The 23,547-nt window shown below is 32.2% G+C and overlaps 2 protein-coding genes across 3 annotated transcripts; one reads left to right on the forward strand and one right to left on the reverse strand.

The window, feature by feature from the left end:
• Positions 1-2,221: 2,221 nt before the first annotated feature.
• On the reverse strand, positions 2,222-7,630 carry LOC145031676 (kinesin-like protein KIN-14R). The gene is made up of 18 exons (XM_078980280.1): positions 7,147-7,630; positions 6,668-6,966; positions 6,421-6,592; positions 6,259-6,326; positions 6,008-6,191; positions 5,813-5,922; positions 5,624-5,723; positions 5,463-5,549; positions 5,201-5,377; positions 4,833-5,109; positions 4,591-4,752; positions 4,263-4,516; positions 3,733-3,896; positions 3,378-3,629; positions 3,212-3,277; positions 3,065-3,139; positions 2,829-2,897; positions 2,222-2,755 (listed from the first exon to the last, which is right to left on the reverse strand). Exons 1-18 carry the CDS (start codon positions 7,529-7,531, stop codon positions 2,288-2,290), a joined length of 3,369 nt encoding a protein of 1,122 aa, XP_078836406.1. The 5' UTR covers positions 7,532-7,630; the 3' UTR covers positions 2,222-2,287.
• Positions 7,631-11,555: 3,925 nt separating this feature from the next.
• On the forward strand, positions 11,556-16,072 carry LOC145031677 (dynamin-related protein 3A-like). 2 transcript variants are annotated; one of them, XM_078980282.1, is made up of 20 exons: positions 11,557-12,155; positions 12,251-12,533; positions 12,627-12,655; positions 12,765-12,866; positions 13,003-13,071; positions 13,178-13,237; positions 13,316-13,426; positions 13,502-13,550; positions 13,649-13,758; positions 13,849-13,941; positions 14,016-14,108; positions 14,182-14,319; positions 14,426-14,539; positions 14,623-14,712; positions 14,792-14,834; positions 14,943-15,091; positions 15,167-15,313; positions 15,383-15,435; positions 15,521-15,620; positions 15,698-16,072. In XM_078980282.1, exons 1-20 carry the CDS (start codon positions 11,799-11,801, stop codon positions 15,734-15,736), a joined length of 2,229 nt encoding a protein of 742 aa, XP_078836408.1. In that variant the 5' UTR covers positions 11,557-11,798; the 3' UTR covers positions 15,737-16,072. The 2 variants fall into 2 exon arrangements, with proteins under 2 accessions (XP_078836407.1, XP_078836408.1); XM_078980281.1 differs by having other exon boundaries at positions 11,556-12,155; positions 13,649-13,941.
• The last annotated feature ends 7,475 nt before the right edge of the window (positions 16,073-23,547 follow it).

Genomic DNA, 23,547 nt, shown 5'->3' on the forward strand with positions numbered 1-23,547 from the left:
ATCAACGATTTGACTGAACTCAAAACAATGATCTTATCGGATTAATCCCTGATAGTTTAGCTTCTCTCACATTGAATAAACTGGATTTAAATAATAATCACTTGGGGTAGCATTAATTCACTTTTTCTATTTTTAAATTAAAAAAGTACTAACCTAAATATAGAAAATAAAAAACGAAATTATAGAGCAAAATAGTTTCTTCAATTGTTTAGAGATCATAATTACAAAAATTTTCTTTTTATTTTTAGACTTTTTATTTAAGTTGATTTTTTTTTTCTTTTTGACCCCGTCTACGGTTTTTTGAAATAGATACTATTTTTATAGTTTTGTTAAAAAGTATGTAAAAATAAGTTAAGTTAAAATTTTAAACTAAAAACAAATAAGCTTTAAAAGATACAAATAATAATATATTATTTGACATAGAAAATTACTAATATAACCAAATTTGCTAGTTACTTTATAAAAAATAACAAAAAAATCAAAATTACATGTAATAGCCGTTAATTTTACATATGGATTAGGATTAGCTATGAAGTTAGTATTCTATATACGAACGTACAAGCAGTTTATGCATATTTTTGCTTTGGAAACTTGTATGTTCACATATGGATTTTCCATTTATGAAATCAACAATAATCATGTATAAGATCATTGTTTAAAGTATAAATATCAACAAGTTAACCCATTTCATAGATGGATTGCATTCCATCTATGAAATGCTCTCATTTCATCTATAAAATCATTGTTTGAAATATAAATAGTTTTATTTTTTATAGATGAACTACAATCCATCTATGAAATGTTTTAATTCTATCTATGATTTGTAGGTAGACTTTTTTATTAAATAGTTAGTTTTTACTATGAATTTTTTAAGATTGACTACGAAATCAGATAACTATGACTACAAATTAGTAGATTTTATGTAAAATTTTGCATAAAAATCTTAGCTTATGACTTACATCTTTGGAATTCTTGTTTAACATCGGAAGAATACATTTTCTCGTCCGTAGCTTCTTCAAAGAATTTTCCCAACCAAAAAACTAGAAAAATGAATGATTAAAAAATTAGGATTGTGTTTAATTTTGACTTACATCTTTGGAATTCTTGTTTAAAGTTGACTGATTTTATAGATGGATTAACATTTGTGAACGTACAAGTTTCCGAAACAGAAACATGCATAAAATGCATGTACGTTCACAGATGAAATACTCATTTCATAGTTGGTCTGAATCATTCTGCGAAATTGATGGGTATTTTGTTTAATTTTGATTTTTTTTTACTATTTTTTATAAAGTAATTAATAATTTTCTTTATTTGACATTCCTTGAGCTTTGTCTATAGGTAGGCCAACGATTATCCAAATCCTCCCAAAATACTCATAAGTTCGTCCGATTGATAAAATGTTTTCCAAGCCTCAAAGGGCCATTGGAGTCTCCTACATTAGATAAACACGATATATCTACATCATAGTCATCCTCCTTATAATAATCATGGACGTGCTCCTCGCCAAGGCCGCCAACCATCCCTAAATTGTGTAGGGATGGTATAAGCATTGTGACGTCTGTCGACACTTTGACACCCTAAACACTATTTGTCCTAGTCATGATATAAGCATTGTGCGAGGGCTTCCAAAACATTAAAGAATTTATTCATCGAAGGAAAAGAAAGCAACTTGATTTGGAATAACAAAGCAAAGATTGTTAGAAGATGTATTTTCTTGATTCAAGTAGAATTTTCGGCAAAATTCATGACTTTGTCATAGAAATATATGTATTTTCTTAATTCAAGTGAGAATTGATCGGAGGTAAGGTTCCACATTGGTCATTGGAATGTAATTCAAGGTTTAGTCATTTCAAGAAACAAGTATCTCGAAAAATTCCAAAATCCATCACTAGCATTTTATTGGTAATATTGAGTTTTCCGAAAACAAATTTTACAGTGACAACTTTCCTATTTTAGTGATACTTGTCAATCATCATATTGTTTACATAGACTTGTCCTAATCATTCCGATGAAAAACTCAAATCACCTCAAGCACGAGTGAGTGTGGCGTTATAGAGCGTTTTCTTGAAGTACTTGTGTTTCAATAATATGCTTATGTACTTTGTATATTTACCTTTATTTATACTCAAGTTTTATAATCTTATACTTATTAATTTTATTTAATATGGATGTTCAACTATGTTAAATATTATAATTTGAAATAACAACAAATGAAAAATGAAAACATAATGCAAATTAGCTTTTGCATATATATATATTATTATGTTCATATATCTATCAAGATTCAAGCCCACACCCTTTTCTTGCTATCTCTATCTTTAACCCCTTGACTCGGGTTACTACTTGGTCTACCATGATGAACCACCGGTCTCTGAGCCACCACCGGTGCTGGTTTAACCACCCTCGACGAACCACCACGAACCCTAGGTGGTGGTTGTGGGTCCACCACATTCTCAACTTCACTATTTCTTGAAACCCTTTTTCTTCTCACTTCACCCCCACCATTACTACCCAATGAGTCATTTCTCTTGGACCGGTTCAAGCTAGCAGCCGTTTGCCGGTTCATTAGATTTGAACCCCTCAACACATGTTGCTCAGCCTCATGTGAAATTACAAATTTGTCCCTTGAAACAACACCAACATGTTTCCCTTCATCACGAGGTGTTGTTTTCATTGAACTACAAGAATCTGTGATTGTAGCTATGGATAACCGCCTTTCTTGATCTTTAAGCTTCTCTTCAAGAACCTTAATCTATAAAATATTATACACTATTAGCAAAATAAATAAATAAATTGTCTTTCATTATAAATAACAAAAAAAATACCTTTAGAAGGAGGGTGGTTGAATCAGAATTTTGTTCCTGTTCTTTCAATTTCCTTTCAAGTTCCTCAATCTGAAACATCAAAAAGAGAAACAAAAATAAATAAACAATTTTTTTTCCTATTTCATAAAATCATAAATTTTTACAAACCTTTTCTTGAAGGGTACATCAAAAAGAGAAAGAAAAATAAATAAACAATTTTTTTTTCCTATTTCATAAAATCATAAATTTTTACAAACCTTTTCTTGAAGGGTCATGGTGTAGGACTTTGACTCTTTGACTTGGACTTTCAATTTGTCTTCAAGATCCCTCACCTGGTTTCAAATTTCCAAGTTTATTAAAAAAATATTTTTTTTTATATAAAATTTTAAAAAATCTCCAAATACCTTCTGTTGGTATGTTATAGTCCCTAACTCTTCACGTTCTATAAGCTTGTTCTCGAGCTCCTTGACCTTTTTATAAACAAATAAATAAATAAATATGTGTCATTATTTATAATGCTTTAATGATCATATATAAAAAAAAAAATAACAAAAAGGACAAAATCAAAACCTTTTGTTGAAGCCCGTTGTTGAATTCTTCTTTCGCCTTTAACTTTTCAGAAAGATTAGAAATTTGTTTTTCTAATTGAGAATATGATCCTGTTTTCAACTCGATTTGTGTCTCAAGCTCCTTAATTTTGTCCACTTGGTTTTTATAAACTTGATCTTTTCCTTTAATCTTGCCTTCTACATTCTGTAAACTCTCTTCTAACTTCCTCAAAGACTCATCTTTCAAACGCGATTCTTGCTTTGCTTTATCAAGCTTCAAGATTCAAGATTCACACCAAAAACACATTCAAATACAACTCCAAATATTAAAAAAAATTACAACAAACAATATGTATAAATAAATAAAAATTACTTACCATGATTTTAATTTTCTGAAGCTCACTTGTATCAATTTGCTTTTTAGCAGGACCTAATTCAACCCCTCTCACTCTCGTTGCAAAGTTCAAAGAACTCAAAGTCTCACTCAAGTCATGTTCAGAGGGACTTATTTGCACAAACATCAATGTTTTCGAATCACCCCCTTCAAGAAACAAACTTTCACATTAATCACCCTTTTTGGGTTTTGGGTTTTCCAAAAAGATAAATAAAAATCGCAAATTTGAACTTTACCTAATGAATCTTGAAGTAAATGTGTAAGCTTTGGAAGCTCACACATTTACAATTAAAGAAACAAACTTTTACATTAATCACCCTTTTTGGGTTTTGGGTTTTCAAAAAAGATAAATAAAAAAGCACAAATTTGAACTTTACATGAATCTTGAAGTAAATGTGTGAGCTTTGGGTATTCCAAAAGCTCACACATTTACATTAAAGAAACAAACTTTTTACATTAATCACCCTTTTCGGTTTTGGGTTTTCAAAAAAGATAGATGAATTTGAAGTTTACCTAATGAATCTTGAAGTAAATGTGTGAGCTTTGAGTTCCTATATGGAATGTGACTACTCTTATTTGCTAAAGCAGAAATAACATCTCCAAGAGCAGAAAGTGATCGATTAATATTTTGAGCCTCTTTAAGCCTTTCACCTTGAGCATCTGTTTTTGCAACCCTTTCACTTCCAGCTAAATCCACAAGCCATAGTTTGCTCTTTGTGCACTCATTTGTTATCAAGTTCTTTGCTTTTACCATGATAGAAAGCATACTATAAAAAAGAAACAAATTTTCAACATACAAAAAACAAGGGTAATAAAGTAAATTGCTAATTTTTGTACTTACCAATGAGATCTGCTGCTATGTTCATTCACATTATTTGATCCAACAACTCTTGCACTACTTCCAGCTTGTAATACATTCCAAACTTCTTTTATGTTCTCAACTTTAGCTTCAACTAAACCAGGAACATTGTGAAACCCTTCAGATGCTTGTTTTATTTCCAACCTATATTTTCATGAAAATTTTGTATTATTGCATTTGTATATACATTTAAGTTAACTGATTTAATAAAATAGTGTTTTTACTTTTTGGAGGTTGATGATGGTGTTGCAAGTAGATCCCTTATCTGTTCATTATAAACTTCAAGCACACTAACTGATATGTCATAAGTAAAAGTATCAACTCTTTCTTTTGCAATTTTGAATAATTCCTCTAATGTTCTGTAATTTACCCCTCGATTTCCCTCAATACCCTCCATTGTAAATGTCTTTCCTGTCCCTGTTTGACCATATGCAAATATACACACATTGTATCCATCCAATACTGAAGTCACCAATGGTGAAGCATGTGCAAAAACATCAACTGTTTAAGGTCAAAAAAAAAAACACAAGAATGCATATTAATATATATAAATATATAAAAGGGCATTATTGGTATAGTAAGTTTATGAAACCTTGATTGTCATTTGGTGTGAAGACTCTATCGAATCTAAATGTCTTTTTAGTAGAACCACTATTAAGAACACCAAGTTCTCCATTTGAAGCTGCATCAAAGTCAACAACGGTTGACCATCCGGTCAAAGTTTCTTGTTTGCTTTGTGGACGACATCTGCAAAACACCCTTATGTTTCCTGAAATTAAAATAAGAATTAGTATTTATAGAAAGTTAGAAACTTTATATATTTGTTAAAAAAGAAAAAGAAAAAGTTAGCAGACCTTTTGTATCCTCAAGTTGATTATGAAGCTTTCTTCTCTTGATTTGTTCTTGGTTGTATTTCACTTTAAGATCCTCACACTGTGCAACTAAAAGTAATAATAGAAAATGTTAAAACTCCAATAGGGTGAAAATTTAATTATGAATTTACTAATTTACCCACCCAATGCTTGAACTGCAGAAACCATGTTATTGAGATCAGGAACTGAGTCAGCACATTGGTGTGCTTGAAGAGAGAGCTGAGAGTGGTCTTGTTTTAATACCTAATTAATGAATAAGGTTAAAAAAGATATATAATTTTGATTATATTATGTAATATTTGTGTTAATTAGTTAATTAATTAATTAATTACCGATATTCTGTGTGATAGTTCTTTAACTGCAGCTACCCAAACCTTCTTGTCATGTTCATATCTACTTGATATGTCCCTCAATTGTTCAGATTGTTTCCCCATTTTTTGGTCTAAAAAGAAAGAAAATTAGGAATTTCTAACAAAATAATAAGTCAAAAAATAAAAAAGTTAAATTTATTTTGGGAAAAATCTTACCAAGAGAAGATGAATGGATCAATCTTTTGTCAAGTTCCATGTGGACCTTTTCAAGCTGCTTAGTTGCTGCAGTTAAAGACATCCAAGCTTGATAACATTCATCAGTCTTCCTCTGACATTGACTAGTCAACTCTTGTATCCTTTTCTCATACTTCTCTACTGATTTCTTTCGCATGACTTTCTTCTGTATATATATTCAGTAATTTAGTAACATTAATGTGTTTGTTAATAATAAGAGCATTATTACATACCTGAACTGAAGGGATTTCTATATCAGCAGCACAGTTCTGACATTTTAGAAAATCTTGTGTTACATCATCTGTGAGTAAATCAAAAGAAAAAGTCAAATCAAATTCATATTCACTCAACAAAATTACAAATAGAATTAAAAATCTATATGAAATTTTAGCTACCAGGGAGTTTAGGAGCTCTTCTTATGCAGATTCCACTAACCAATGGGCTTCCAGTGATTCCTTCGAACCTAATTACAATTGTCTCACCAGGTTTGACCGAGACTCTTGAGTCAACTAACTGTAATGGTTTATTAGCTCCAACAACAGAGAAGATGTCGAAATCTGCAAGAATCTGTTGAGAAACAATGGTGAGTTTTAAAGTTTTGTGGTTAATTTTTCAAGTATTTGGAAGAAACAATGAACTTGCCTTCTCTTCCTGTAAGTATACATTGAAGACTCTCATTCCTTTGGGGCCAAATGTGTTTATCATCTCAACGAAGTGAAGGTCAATAAAGTAATTTCCCTCTGGCAGATTGTTGAACAGGTACTGAAAGTCTCCTAGTCTTGCAGAGTGGTATATGAATGGAACATCACCGCCTTCAGTTATGGATTCGTTTGTTTGAAATACATCACCTCCTTCAAAGTACTTATCGGCTTCAATGTTTATATTGGAGTCTAGTTCCACCATGGTTTCTGCTCCAGCATTCACGAAGAGAACTACTTCATCTGGTGCAAAAAAGAAGTAGATTAATGTCGATTCATCTGTAGAATTTACAAAGTCGACTCTCAAATGTAATGTGAAGTACTGAAAGATTTTGATTTTGATCTTATCGGGATGAAAGAGCAGAAAATGCAAAATTTAGACAACTAGGGTAAAGTAAAGCGTAAATCAGTCAAAATTCGAACCTGTACAGTTCGACCTTAGAAACCCCTTTGGAATTAGCTTGGAAGTGGAATCACAGACCATGTAATCCAGCGAAGATTCTTCATCTTCGTCCATTGTTGAAATCCCACCCGACTTTTTCTCGCAATCAAGAGAACCATCCGGGCGAAAGAGGTGGTCAGCAATTAGGGTTCCACCTTCTTCCTCCATTTTGCAATCATCATGTTGGTCCAGTGATTTGTTGCAGTCAAACCCTCCATTAGTAAAAGCTGGGATCATCCCAGATGTAGTATTCTCTTGATTCGAAGACTCATTACTCCAACTAATAACTTCCGATACTGAGGCATGAGAGATCTGGCTTTCTTGGTTTTCACCTGATGGGTCGAGGGTGTCCGTTTTGCCTTCCATGGAAAATTAGTGTATCTGGATATTTGAAAACTGTGAAGATGTTGAAAGGATTTCTTGAAGAGAAGAAGATGATTTGGGGTTAGGATCGCATTTTTGGATTTGAAAATGTGGGGGGGGGGGGGGGGGGGGTGAGAACTTCAATCTCGACCGTTAAAAAGAAGACCGTTGCTTCATGTCTTGATGAGGAATTAAAATACAGGCCACCTTTGTCAAAAGGGTAAGTGTCATGGTAAAACCCTTCCACTTTTTCATATTTTGAATGGCTTATTTTATAGTAAAGTTGCAAAATTATCCCTATATTTATCACAAATGATCAAAGAATAAGGTAATCAAATTACTCAAATTTTATAAAATATAACACAAAATTACAGAAACTATCTTGTAGTTCATAAAAAAAATCATTAACATTAATTCAAATTTATATTTTACGGACATTTTTATAGTTTTAATTTGTTACATGATTACTCAATAAGTCATATAAAATGTGTATTCTTTCATCATTTTTTACTTATCTTTTGAAAAAAAAAATCGAAATGAGAGACTACTCATAATTGAAATCTATAGAATTCAGACTTTGGTCATGTCTTTTTTGAGTGCTTAATCGCCAAATGATCACCGTTAATAAATTATATTGAATATTAATAATGGTTACCGTTGTTTAATCCGCATTGGTAATATGGTTTCGTGATAAATTTCTATAAACGAAAACAGTTATGTTGTAAATACATTTCATAATGGAATAAAAAAAAATTGAAAATTCACAAATTTTGGCCACAATGTTTGTTTTAGTATTATACAAATAACTAAAAAAATAGATTTTACAAAAATGATCATTGAATCTAAAATAGGTTGTTTTGGATCCATTTACCCACGAATATCTATGTATTTAAATGGTCATATCTATTCAAAAAAAAAATGTTTTAAATATGGTACTCACTGCATCTTGGTACAATATTTCATATTCTCTTAATCATTTAGATGAGACGAAGTATGGATGCGTAGTTGAAGAAGATACGATTAACCAGATCAGTTCGATACTTTTAATTTTCACGTTCATTAGTTAAAACTCAAAAAAGATATTTATGTGTCTAAAATGAAAATCTCAATCCAAAATTAGTCAATTTTGTTGTATTTGGTATGTGTTTCATAGGTACATATGATGCAATTGTTTAGTTATGTACAATGCAATTGTTTAGTTATGTATTATTTTTATATAAAGATGAGTGATTTTCGTATACCAAAATCCAAATCCAAAAAACTATTCTGGTATAGGAACTTGTGTGTGTGCTAAACGGGTCGTGTATATCCTTATTAAACGTTTAAATATCATATTTGTCCGATTTGAACTCTAAACATCATGTTTGCCCTTCTTAATGTTTTAAAATATCAAATTTGCCCAAATCTATTTTTTAAATAGTTTTTATTATTTAAAAATCCTTTTTTTATATTTTATAATCATCAAAAATAAAAAATAAAAATAACCAAATGGAACAAAATACCCTTGCTTCTAAAACACAGTTATACCGTATTCCTAGGACATGCTAATTGTGTCTTCACTAAACGATCCATTTGTTTTGGCGGTCTAAATCACCCAATAAACGATCATATATATAACTTCAATTTATATGCAATTATAAATATAAAGCAATGAATACTTGAAGGAAAGTAGTGATCAAATAAAATAAAGTTACCTTAGGATACATTTGGCATTTTCAATAATGGATCTGACTCTACTTTCACCTAACATCATGTTTGTGTCCAAGGCTATTTCCATGATGTCTTTCTCTCCCATTTTTGCAACGATATCCGGTTCAAATCTTACTATAACGCTTGATATCTGATATGAAGTTGATTCCAAGTTGCTTAAGTTTCTCTTTGGGACACGGCGTGTTGAAGTCTCAACACAGCGTATCAAGATGCTTTTGGCCGCAGATTTTAATGAACCAACACGGCGTGTTAAGGTGTCTCAACACGGCGCGTTGGCCGCTGGGAAGGAAACCCTAAATTTTAGGGTGTTGCACCTTATTTAAAGGCCTTAAGTCCTTTTGGTTGGCCTCCTTATCAGCCTCCATTGTTATCAAAACGCTAAAACGAGTTGTAGCCTCCATTGTCAAGCATTTGAGACTTGGAAGAAAGTTTGGTGTTCATTTTGTGCATTGTGAAGGAGTTAGAAGATCTTGAAGTTTATAAGCTTGGAGAAGGAAGTCTTGGATCCAAAACCATTACCCATTGTGAAAGGAGTTTGAGGTATCAAGTTCTTATCTTGATTGCTAGATGCTTAGATCTCCATTTTGGGTTAAATTGTTATGTTTTAGCCATGGTTTGGATTAGGACGTCCCAAAGCCTTATTCTTTCAGATCTGGGGTTTTCATGGACTCCTTTGGCAAAAAAGTGCAAGCTTTAAAAGATTTTAGGCCTCATGTATGCATTAAGTCCCTTATTAAGCCCTTCTTGAGCATATGAGCTTCTCCTAGGCATGCATGAATGTAAAGTTGGCAACTTTACGTGGTCTTCCAGCTCATCTACATTTTGGGGCTTTTTCTTTGAAGATTAAGTTCTTAATGGTTAAGCCCTCACTCTTTTAAGTCTAGGGTTTGGGTTTGGACTCATTTCGGTGGCTCCTAAGGGTAAAGTTGGAAACTTTACCCTTCTAGGCCTCATTTTGGTCAAGATCTGAGCTTTGGAGCTCTTAGATTCGGTGAAGGTAGCTTAACGTATTAACCTATTGGGTCTTAGGCGAACACAACATGTTTGTTGGTCAACAAGACATCTTGGCTTGGTTTTTCCCGATTCGAAGTTAATGGAGAAACACAGCGTGTTGGGTCAACATGGATTGTTGATCTTGATTTTTGACTTTTGTCTTTAACCTAGTATGTCCTAAGGGTACTTGGGGTGATCTGAATTGTAACTAAGGAAATTATGGGCTTAGGTTAAGGCCCATATGGGTTTGGATTTGAGCGATTAGTGGGAATTTATGGATCTTTTGGATTTGGGCCTTAGTTTTGGTTCATGTTGGGTCAGGGGTAAAATGGTCATTTTACCCCAAGTATGGATGGTGGGCCTTAGAATGGAACCTAATTGCTAATTGGGTGTTATTTTGATCTGATAGCTCGGAGGTGTCGTCGGGGCAGCAACTAGGGATTTCTTTTAGTGAGCTTCTGCATTCAGGGTGAGTTTCCTCATTGGTTTAACGAGTCCCAGGCACCAAGGCCGACCCTCGTTTGGTTAGGTTATTATACTTGTTGTCTGTGTGATACTTGTATGTACTTGTATATGTATGTTTATTGGGCGGGGCTCGTTATGTGAGTGTGGGCGGGGTCTGTATCTTACTATTATCTAAGTGTGGGCGGGGCCCGTATCTCATTATTATCCGAGTGTGGGTGAGGCCCGTTATTCGAGTGTGGGTGGGGCACATATCTCATTATTATTCGAGTATGGGCGGGGCCCGTTATATGATATGTATGGTATGTGGTATTTGGGGAACTCACTAAGTTTTGTGCTTACAGTTGTGGTTTTATGGTTTCAGGTGCTTTCGGTTCGAAAGGGAAGGGTCCGAATTGATCGCAGCGTATACAACTGTTATTTCCGCAATTCATGATTTTGGGATTTACTTTGATAATTGTTTAATCTGGAATGTTTTTATTATTTACTCTGTCATTTAGGGTGTGTCGGCCAAAAATCGATCGATCTACAATTTGAATTTCAGGTTGGGCATAATCGTTGTTTCCTCCGTGAAGTTTCTGTAGTTTCCAATCTCGTCTGGCTTGTCGGAGATGTCGGAGGTGAAATTCAAACCCCCTCAAAAACAGATTTTATATGCTATTAGAGGTAATAATGATATATTTTAAACAAAAAAACAAATTTAATGATTAACAGTACATCAAAAGCTAGCTAAATGACCAAATATATACAAAAGATATAATCCATTACCGTTCAAATCATTATTCTTATAACAATTACTTAAAAATAAATGCACGAATTTGTCTTGAAATTATGTTAAAAACCACATTTTCATAAATAACCTAAAAAATATTATGCTTTAAGACAAAGCCCTCTTTCCATTGGTGGACATGAGAATTCCGGGACCCGGTCCGGCGAACAGCAACGGTCATCACATAACAAGCAACGGTGTCCACGGTTGGATTATTCATCCCAACCTCCGAGCAAACCCATTTCTTAATCAAACAAGCGCGCCATAATTTCTCAAACAGATTCGCGATTGCTTCTTCTAATTTGATCACACTCATCGATTTCCCCTAAATCGTTCATGGCTCACGACGTAGAAAAATCAACCTCCGTCCCACCAATAGAACCGCCACTCGGCTCCACCGTGATCCCAGTAGTGAACAAGCTTCGTGAAGTACTGGCAAAGGTCGGTGGGGGAGATTCGGAATTAGAGTTGCCGCAGGTGGCTGTCGTTGGCAGCCAAAGCAGCGGGAAGTCGAGTGTTTTAGAAGCCCTTGTCGGCCGTGATTTCCTACCCAGGGGTTCCGATATTTGCACTCGTCGTCCCCTGCTTTTGCAGTTAGTACGGAGTAATGAAGAAGCCGGTGAATTTGGTGAGTTTTGGCACTTGCCAGGGAGGAAGTTCTTTGATTTCTCCCAGATTCGTGCAGAAATTCAGGTATTTGGGTTTAGATGATGGCGTTTTAATTAGAACCAACCTCTGAGATTTTGCTACCATTACACAATGGTTTACTTCATTTTTGTTTTGTGAAGGCTGAAACTGAGAGGGAAGCAGGAGGTAATAAGAGGGTTTCAAACAAACAAATTTGCTTGAAGATCTATTCTCACAGAGTTCTTGACATGACATTGGTTGATCTTCCTGGAATGACAAAGGTTCCAGTAGGTGACCAGCCATTGGATATTGAAGCACAAATCCGTGAAATGATACTCTCCTACATTAAGCAGCCACGTTGTATAATCTTAGCCATTACACCTGCAAATTCAGATTTGGCAAATTCAGATGCACTTCAAATGGCAGGGATAGCTGATCCTGATGGTAATTATCAAATATACTATGCTTTGTTGCTAGATTGCTCTATCTGCTGTATTGTTTTGTCTCTAAAGCTCTTATATACCCTTTCTTTTTCAGGTCATCGTACAATTGGTGTAATTACAAAGGTCAACATTTTCTTCTTCTTCTTCTTCTTCTTCTTTACTTTTGTGAACTTCATATTGTTTTCTTGTAAGGCATATCATTATCAGCATTTCTTTGTCTCTGTAACTACAGTTGGATATTATGGACAGAGGCACTGATGCCTGCAATCTTTTGCTTGGCAAAACAATTCCTCTTAAGCTTGGTTATGTTGGTGTTGTCAATCGTTGTCAAGAGGTAACTCATTACACTTATTCTTGCATACATACAAATTACAAAGCTTGTATTTCATGCTTTGAAACCTAATTAAATTTGATTTGAGAAAGCTTTGTGAATAGTATACAACCTTTTAACATCATTTCTATGTTCACAGGATATTAAACTTAATCGTGGAGTTCATGATGCACTTGCATCTGAAGAGGCTTTCTTCCAAAGTCATCCAGTAGGGCCCAATTGTTACCCCCATCCCCCCCTCTTCCGCATACACACAGTTATATATATACCATGCTACTGATACATATTCTTTTGTTGATAATGATATATCACAGGTGTATAATAGAGTGGCAGATTGCTGTGGGATCCCTAAATTGGCCAAGAAATTGAATAAAGTATGAATTTTTACTAACTTCACTGTATGGACTAATGTGTTAACATAAGTTTAATTGTTGTTTTCTTTTTTTTTTTAGATTTTTGTACAACATATCTTGAAAATGCTTCCAGATTTGAAGTCTAGCATTCGGTCTAAATTATCTATTGCTTCCAAGGAGCATTCTAATTATGGACACCTTCCACGAAAAGTATGTATAATCCACCTATTAATATCATATTAAATTCCATTTTTGTACATACTGAATTTATTTTCTTTTTTTCAGCCTGATCAAGGATCATTGGTTCTAAACATTCTTCTCAAGTACTCCAAAGGTAACAAGTATTGTCACTCATGTTATTATTATAAACCATTATTCTCTTTCCCAATAATAATATTTAGAAAGATGTTCATATTCAATTATTCATTACAGCTTTTGTGTCAATGGTTGATGGAAGAAACGAAGAAAAGTTAACATCTGAGGTGTATGGTGGGGCCCGAATTCATTACATCTTCCAGTCAATATTTGTGAGCCGATTGGAAGTAAGTTATAATTATAAATTTAACACTTTGTATGCTAATTCTCATTATTATTTCTATAAAATTATATATTTCATATGTCAATTGTCACAGGAAGTAGATCCATTTGAGAGATTAACTGATCAAGACATCCGCACTGCAATCCACAATGCAACTGGTCCTAGATCCGCTTTATTCGTGCCCGAGGTTTTAATAAATAAATTAATTAATTAAATAATTAATTAATATTAATAATTTAAGCCTTTAATACATATATATAGGTTCCATTTCAAGTTTTGGTTCGAAGACAAATAGCTCGGTTGTTGGATCCTTGTCTTCAATGTGCTAGACTTGTATACAATGAATTAGTAAAGGTATTATCTTTTTTTTTTATATATATATTTTTTTTATAATTCAGAGTAAATGAATATTTGGGAAATATTTCAGATCAGCCATAGTTGTCTAATGCATGAACTACAACGGTTTCCTGTTCTTAAGATGCACATTAATGACATTGTTGGGAGTTTTTTGTTTGAAGGTCTTCAACCTTCACAAACAATGATTGGACATTTAGTTGAAATGGAGGTATTAGTATTTAGTGTATATTACTTTTTTTTTTTTTTTTTTTTTTTTTTTTTTTTTTTTTAAATTCTTAATTTTCATATTAATGGTTAAGTCTTTCATATTGTAGATTGATCATATAAACACATCACATCCGAATTTTATTGGAGGAAATAAAGCAGTGGAGGTTGCTTCACATCAAGTTAGATCATATAGGTTGGGTTCAACAACACCTAGGACAAGGGTAATATCGTCCATATGTTAAAAAATAGTTTTTTTCTACTTCTTTTTTTGTTGAAAGATATGAAATAGAACATTTGGAAGCAGGATGGAGAAGATTCTGAAGCTTCCGGAAGCAATCGGAGATCTACTGCTATTGTTGTTAGATCTCCTACCAATGGAATAGTTCCTGATCAGGTTTTATTTATTTATTTATTTATTATTTATGCATCACATTTTTTTTTTTATTTTTCACTAAAAATTTGCTTTCAAATAGGGAGTAAGATCAGTTGCAGATATTGAGAAAAACGGATCACCTGGTAAGACGCAAAACTTCAATTACTAGCTTTGGAATGGAATCAGGGAAGGAATGGAATCATTCATTCCATTCCGACAATTCCTTATATTAACAGATTTTCAATTTTTAGGAAGTGAGAGGAGTTCAAATTGGATAATTTCGTCATTTTTTCGTGGGAAAGAGGTTCAAAGCCGAGGAATAGATGCTTCTGGAAGCAACTCTGACAATGGAATCCTTAATCACAAGGAACATGGTTCATCTATAATACATCTTAGAGAGGTGTGCCAATTCCATTCCATTCTTTCAATTCCATTGTTTGAATTCCATTTTATAAAGTTTTTTGTGTGTGAACAGCCACCATTGATGTTGAATTCATCAGAAATGCATTCAGAACATGAAGCTGTTGCATTGGCAGTTACAAAACAGTTATTGGAATCATATTATACAATTGTTAGGAAAAAGATCCAAGATTCTGTTCCTAAAGCAATCATGCACTTTTTGGTCAGTGCTTTTATTTTCTTTCATATTTTAATTTTGTAAATAATAATATTTGACTGATTTTATATCCAGGTGAATCACACAAAGAGAGAGCTATGCAATGTCTTAATTGAGAATATATACAGGTGAAATTTGAAACTACTTGGTTTTTGAATTTTACTTTAAATAAATTAAACAATTTTTTTATATCTTTAAAAAAAAAAAAAACAGGGAGAGCCTTTTTCAAAAATTGCTACAAGAAGCTGATGATGTATCTTTAAAGAGGAAGCGTGTTGAAGAAACTCTCATAGCTCTTCAAGAGGCTTCAAAAGTAAGTTTATTGAATTATTAAATTGTTTTTTTTTGTGTATTTACTAATAATAATTTTAATTTTTTTTGTTTGATTAGCTATTAGATGAGTTACCAATCGAATCTGCAACAGTCTAAACATAAGGGTAAAATGGTCATTTGTTTGTATTCAGACAGTTCATTTGGTCCGAAAAAAAAGAACAACGTTTTATCTATACAAGAGTTAAGAGGATAAGGTCATAATCGACTTTTCCTAAGAAGAATGAGTGAGCAATTTGAAGGTAGGCTTTTGGATCTTTGGCATTATATTCTTATAATGTTGTACAAAAATTTTTATTATGTCCAAAACATTTGAAGGTTTTGTAGTCCATGGATGTTATTGTTGTATTGGGTTTTTAAAAATAATTGTAACGAGTTATTACAGTTGACGAAAACATAGTGAAAATACGAATCACGATACTCGATAAATGATTATATTTGTTTATTGTAACAAGATAAATATATGATTTTTTGAAAAATTCTATAAACATATATTTAAAATTCCCAAAAATGATGGGGGTAAGAGGGTAAATTGGTATGTGCGATGATGGTTATGAAAAATAAGAAAAATAACTAAATAAGGTTAAGGTTAATGACTTGGGTTATTGTATTCTAACTATCTATTGTGTGGATGTAAGATTGATTGTGGACTAATCATTTTAGTTGTTGTAAAGAAGTGATTAATACATATTATTTAATTAAAGATAATTTAAAAGTATCATCTAATTTCACTAATTTCATTGTTAGGGTATTTTAGTCAATTAACATAAATCTAAAAAAGAAAAATTGCAGATTTTAGGTAATAGTTAATTCTCTTAACTTTAAATTTTTGATTTTTCTTAATAATAATTATATTAATTTGGACATTCTAAAAGAATGTGTTCATGATTATCTTGAAAAAAACAACTATTCTGATGATAGAATACTATAAACATATAGTATCAAAAAATTAATAATTTTTAATGATTGTAGATTTTATATGAAACGAATTTTAATATTTTAGAATTAGTAATTACATTAAAGAATACAACTATGAATATAAATTACATTCATTTTGAAAAAATACGACTAATATTGGTTAACAATTACATTTATTCTTAAAGGAATAAAACTGAGAATGATTAAAAAACAAATAAAAACATTGTAATCTAAGTAAAACACAAATACATTCTCAAAGAATATTGTTACTAATTCATTATAACAGAATATATTGGTAATCTATTCTGAAAGAATATAATTGTTACTTCTCACATGTTGACACTATGTATTCTCATCCAATGTAAAGAGCATGTTATATCATTTCTGGTAGGCATCGGTGGCCGGGAAGGAAACAATCCTCATTAATAAATGAATGTTTTTTTTTACCACATGTCAATCTCTTATGAGTTTTGACGTGTGGCATTTTGTGTTATTTTTGAAATAAATATTATCCATTTGTTATTTAATTGTATTTTTTATTTTATTAAATTAAAATTTCACATTTAATATGTAAGGTAATATATATAAGGTATTTATTAGAAATGACTTATATATGTAATGTATTCAATACATAAAGCCTCATTAATTTTAATAATTCAAAGTTTTTCCTATTTTTCTTATAATTTCAAACTTTACAAATTGTTAAAATTATATATATATATATATATATATATATATATATATATATATATATATATATATATATATATATATATATATTAAATAAACCCATGTAATATATATGAGTCCCACACCTAGTACATAATCTACAAAAAGAAAAATAAATCCAGAAAATAATAAGCAAAATTTAAATTCAGAAAATCAAATGGATACTTGAATCATAAATCACAAATTACCAAAAAAGCAATAAGTTTCTTAAACTAAAAAATTAGAATCAAAAGTTATAGACAATAAGAATTTAGAACATAGACAAATAAAAAGAATATGCTTTCTGGGGCACAAATTCTAGAATAACATAGAGTGGTGACAAATTCACAATAAAATAAGTATTTTGCGTATGAAACAAGTTAAAAAGCTTGGAGAAAATGATGGACTGATCTTAGAAAAATTAAAGATTGAAAATTGTATATGTAATATGTATGCTGAAAGAGTTCATGCTTATAATTTATGTAATACATTAATCTAATTTAGAAATATAGTAAAGATCACTAGACGCAAAGAAGGCCGGTCCATATTTGCTTTCCAAGGACCATTTTTTTGAGTCTTTTAAAATAAGGGAATAATTTAAATAAATACACAAAATACCCTGGTTAGATAAAGTAGGGCTAGTGGACGTACCTAAAGTTTGATTTTTTTTCCAACCTTCTTTAGGGTTGATAATTTTGAACGCCGATTTTGGGTGGTAGGAAGTTTTTTCAATCGTTTGAGTAAAAGGATGGTTGCTTAGTCTATATGTCATATTTTTGGATCTTCATCTTTTTTGTTCATTATTTTTTCTCGGTTGTGAAAGGCTAATGTAACTTTCATCACAATAGGACATAAACCAGATATACAGTTGCTATGGATTTAACCATTAGATTAGATTTCATTTAATTTTTAATAAAACATTTCATTATTTAATCTTCCAAAAGTCAAACATCCAATGTTTCCACAAAATACATAACATAATCCATAACCCAAGATCTCAAAAACATGACATCTGCAAGTGTGTACTGATCAAGCTGGTGCCTTCTCGCGATCTTCGATAGTCCCTGAAACACATAACGCATAACACTGTAAGCACGAATGCTTAGTGAGTTCCCCAAAATACCACATACTGCACATACGCATTTCCAGGCCATAGGATCTTCCGATCCAAGTGTCTCAGGGGATTTCCATCCCAGACTCTATTGACCTTCCGGTCCATATCATCTTGACCTTCCCGTCCACATCATACTCATATCACATAACATATCACATATAACTTACATCACATATACATCATACACATAAGACCTTTCAATCACACATAATTACCCCATCAGGTAAGGCATAGTGAGAAGACTCACCTCGCTGATGTCGGATAATCACTCGTGCCCAATCTCCCGACCTATCGTCCTCCTATATCATAAGTACAACTCTCATTAATACTTTCCTCACTTTGTTTGAATACTACTATCAAGTCAACACTAGTCAACCCTGATCAACACTGGTCAACGGTCAACCTTTTAACCGACTCGTCGAGTGCCTTCAGGCAACTCGGCGAGTTCCATCGCGTACTCACGTCCTCTAGATCCTTTCTAACTCACCGAGTTATTCCCCAACCCGGCGAGTCACCAACTATGTGAATTACGGGGAAACCCTAACCCTACTCGTCGAGTTTGTTCTTTGACTCGGCGAGTCCATCCCATGCACAAACCAAACTGACCTCCTGAGGTCAGATCCGTTCCATTAATCCATAGATCCGACCTTCCCAAGCATGATAATCACGTAAAGTCCATATCCTGATGCACAAACAACATCTATTTGATCCTATATGATGTTTTAGCCCCATTTATCATAATCCATGGACAAAACCCCCACTGATCTTCATAAAGCTTGATGAGTAAGGCTCTCTGGACCTCTATGGATCCAGATTTAAAGCCTCATCACAAATAAGGACTAATTGGACATCAAATCTAGCCAATAAAGGGTCCAAGAAACCCTAAATCCATATGATCATCATAACAACAGAAGGGGAGCCAAAATGTTACCTCAAATATGATGCTCTGAGCTCCAAATCCACAGAATGTCTACCTCCTTTGCTTCCTCTTGGCTAGAACCTCCTTTTCCTTGCTAAACAATACTTTAAAGGTCAACAATGGCCTTCTCTCTCTCTCTCTCTCTCTCTCCCAAAACGCTCAAGTGCTCTAGGGTTTCTCTCAAGGGACTGATAGATGCAAATGACGACCCTAAAGGGTCTTTAAATAGGTCTCAAACCCGATAGATTAGGGTTTCATTAAATAGCGCGGACTCGCCGAGTCCAACCATGAACTCGCCGAGTCCGGTCATCAATCCGGATGAGAATTCGCGACCCTACTCGGCGAGTCTAAGCACCAACTCGCCGAGTCCCTCCACAAACTCCAAAAATAAATGAATAAAATAATATACCTGGGAATCCGGATGTTACAAAAAAACTTAGATTAGAAAACTGGATTAGATTAGAAAAACTTACAAAAATTGGATTGGATTAATTCTAGGAGGTTGTGATGGTCGTTGATAGACATAAATTTTAGAGAAAAAAAGAACAATAATTAGGTTTAGATAGAAACACGATTGTTGGTGGTGGTGTGTTGTAATCGTGGTTGTTGGTAGCGGACATGATGGTGGATAGACGTTCCGACGGCGACAACCCTATTGATCGAGCACACTTGGAGACTTCGGTCCTTTCTCTCTATACTAGCGACACAGTTGTGTGTGAAGATGATGAAGATGATATGAACGAATTCTTGGGGTTAATGAGATTTTATTGCGATGGTCCAACATTCAGAAGTACATTTTTCAAACTTCGGAATCCGTAATGACATTTTTTGTTAGAAAAATCACTTTTTGTCGTGCTACGATATTCACTTGTTGGTTATTCTATACTTTTTTTTATTGATTATTTCCTTTAAATTTACATCATATTATGGTTAGTTTAGCTAATATCCTTTTATTTTTCACCCGTTAATACTTAAGTTCACCGACTCTTATTTAGTTGTAAGTATTTTTATTTTTATAATCTTTAAAATTACTTAAACTATGTTATAAATCAATAATCACATTTATAACTAATGAATTTTATCAAGTGAATTAGGAAAAGAAATCATTTTAAGCATATCATAGGAACATCTTTTAACTTTACACTTTCATATTCAACTGACTAACTCTACTTCCTTGTCGTCTCCTTGAATCTACACTCTCATTTAATAGTATCTCGAAAAATCCTCGCCAATGCCAACAACCAATACAACTTATGCAGGTTACTCATCTCATAAATGTCGGCAATGAAGCCTCCTCCATTTCAATCACTAGGAAGTATGCCAGTGAGGGGTATTTTTTTTTTCCAAAATTTTAGAGAATGACGGTTCCTGAAGATCCATTATACATGTCAACGACCGAAGGAATAAATGAGTGCGTATGGTTACACGGTCTCATCCCAGAGAGAAGTAAGGGTAAATTTCATCAATGATGTTTTGGAAGAAGAAGTGTTTTTTATTCAAAAGATAGATATCAATGAGAATCTAGCTGATATGTTGACATAGTTGTTGCCCACAGAGAAGTTCAAACTTTGTTCGGACTTAGTAGATGTTCGCAGGAGTTAAGTCCTTTCATGGAGAATTAGTAGGAAATAGAGAAAGTTATTAGTTTATGTAGTCTCAAGTCAAAGTGGAGTTTGTTAAATGTGATTTGAGACATAAAGACCAGTAGCTAGCTGATGGGTAACTAGCTCACAGTTAACTGGGTGACCAGTAGCTAGCTTATAGTCCATTAGCTTGGCTGTCGATAGCTAGCAGAATGGAGTCCCAATTCGGTTTTAGTTAGGATTTACATTATACTTTGCCTATAAATAAAGGTTGATATCTAGGATTTCATGGTGTATTGAATCGTACTGTAATACCATGTTTAAGCTTGTGAATAAAAATATCTCCTCTTACTTGTAGATGTGGGTCATATTGACCGAACCACATAAACACTACGTTTGTGTGTGTTTATTCTTGTTTTCTTCATGACATTGAAAATATAAAAAGGGTAAATGGCACAAAAAAAATTCTTTTTACACATAAATTCGATTTTGACACCGTGTTATTTTTTGTGTCAATTTTGACACTGTGTTTTTCAGTTTGTTACTATTCTGACCACTTGACCGGTTAATCAAGTCACATGCTGACGTGGCATGATGACGTGTTAGTTTTGATGACGTGACATGCTGACGTGTCAAAATTGATTTTTTTTTCTCACAAAAAACACTAAGTTTAATTTTTTCTTTCAACTTTGACATTATGTTTTTTTGTTCCAAATCGAACATCATTTTTTTCAATTTTGTTCAATGTTGAGAATTTTCTATTTGAAACCGTATAAATATTTTTTTAATACATTTAAACCGTATAATTTTTTTTTTCATTTAAAAACCATAGTTTTGTATAAATATATTTTTTTACACTCAAACCATATCTTTATATTATATAAAAATTGTATTTTATATTAAATATGCAACTTTAAAATGTGTTTGGATGTTTGGAAGCGTGTAGTTGATCAAAACTCAGATATCAAGTTTGCAACCCATCAAATTTTTACATCTTATTAGAAGCTTATAGTTAGTTTGATTCTCATGATATAACTAATGCTTTGCATGTAAGGAAAAAAAAACACATTGTATTTAAATAAAAATGTGGTTTTTAAACGAAAAAAAAATGTTTATACGGTTTAAAAGTAATAAAAAAAATATATTTATATGGTTTCAAATGGAAAATAGACAAAATTGAACAAAATTTGATAAATGATGTTCGATTGGAACAAAAAAACATAGTGTCAAAATTTAAATAAAAAATTAAACTTAGTGTCAAAATCGAAAAAAAAATGAAAATGTTTTTTGTGGAAAAAAAATCAATTTTGACACGTCAGCATGACACCTCATCAAAATTGACACGTCATCATGCCACGTCAGCATGTAACCTGGTTAACCGATCAAGTGGTCAGAATTGTAACAAATTGGAAAACACAGTGTCAAAATTGATACAAAAAAATACGGTGTCAAAATCGAATTTTTATGTAAAAAAAATGTTTTTTGTGTCATTTACCCATATAAAAATAATGTGAGATTTTTGATTTAATGTGGGATTTTTGATTTTAGGTTTTAAATACTATGAGCTTATGGGCCAAAATCGTCGCTTATATCTCGAGATCATAGTTGCTAGGGACGAAAGCGCATGTGGTGTGCCTCAACTGCTATTTTAATGACTATTTTTAAAAGAGTTAATTTCTTGCTAAAACTTGAATTGTTAAATGTGTATTTTTTTTTTGTTTTTAATCATAGTCATTGATTTGTTTAATCAAATGATTGAGATCATGGTTAAAGAATTTAGTTTTGTTTTAAAATTCATTTTGTATACAATAAAATATATAACAGTTTCATCACAAAAAACACATTTCACAATGTCAATTGTTTCGCAAAGTCCATTGCTTCAAAAGGCACATTCACATGAAAAAAGCATTTTATAGGATGCTATTTTGTGACGGAAGGACATTTTTTTGCTATATTGTTTTATAACCATATAGTAATTTATGCTATTTTCTCTTTATGATCTTTAGTTGTTTCTAAGTCCTTTTAAGAAAGAGAAGTTAAAGAAAGTAGAAAGAAATGAGAAAAAAAATAGCGTTTTCAGTTTTTTAATAAAAGGAAGTAAAAAGAAAAAAAAAACATTAGTAATTTTTCCAACATATTTGGAAAGAAAATTACCGATACAAATATAAGAATGTATCATTAGTAACTACTGATTTTACCCTTCAAGCTAATATAAATGATTACGAAGCTTTAGCTTTATAATCACCATTTTCTTCAAATACATTTTCTATATAGTGTAGTTTTCCTCAAATAAATCAATTCTTTCATTTTTATTTTTTCTCTCGAACTTTTATTCCCCTTTTTATTTTCTTTATTAAATTTAGAAACACTTATGGTGACAACTAACGACACAATATGAAACTGAAATCAAATTCGCGTTCGTGTCAAGAGTAAGAAAACACGATGTCTTGTTATGTTTATATTTGTATTTAAAATTTGATACGAAATTAATATAATTTAATATTTGTTTGTTGCTTTTTAATTGGTTTATTTTCATATTAGTTATAAAAACACGACATCTCGTGTTATTTAAAAATTTATAGTGTGGTGTCACTAAAATGGTTGACTAATTTGTTATCCCTTTGAATCCCTAGATTAGTAAAAAAATTTATAAATAAATAATCACGAT

Source organism: Lactuca saligna, chromosome 2 (assembly GCF_052625555.1).
Source record: "Lactuca saligna cultivar CGN05327 chromosome 2, ASM5262555v1, whole genome shotgun sequence".
Taxonomy (NCBI): Eukaryota; Viridiplantae; Streptophyta; class Magnoliopsida; order Asterales; family Asteraceae; genus Lactuca; species Lactuca saligna.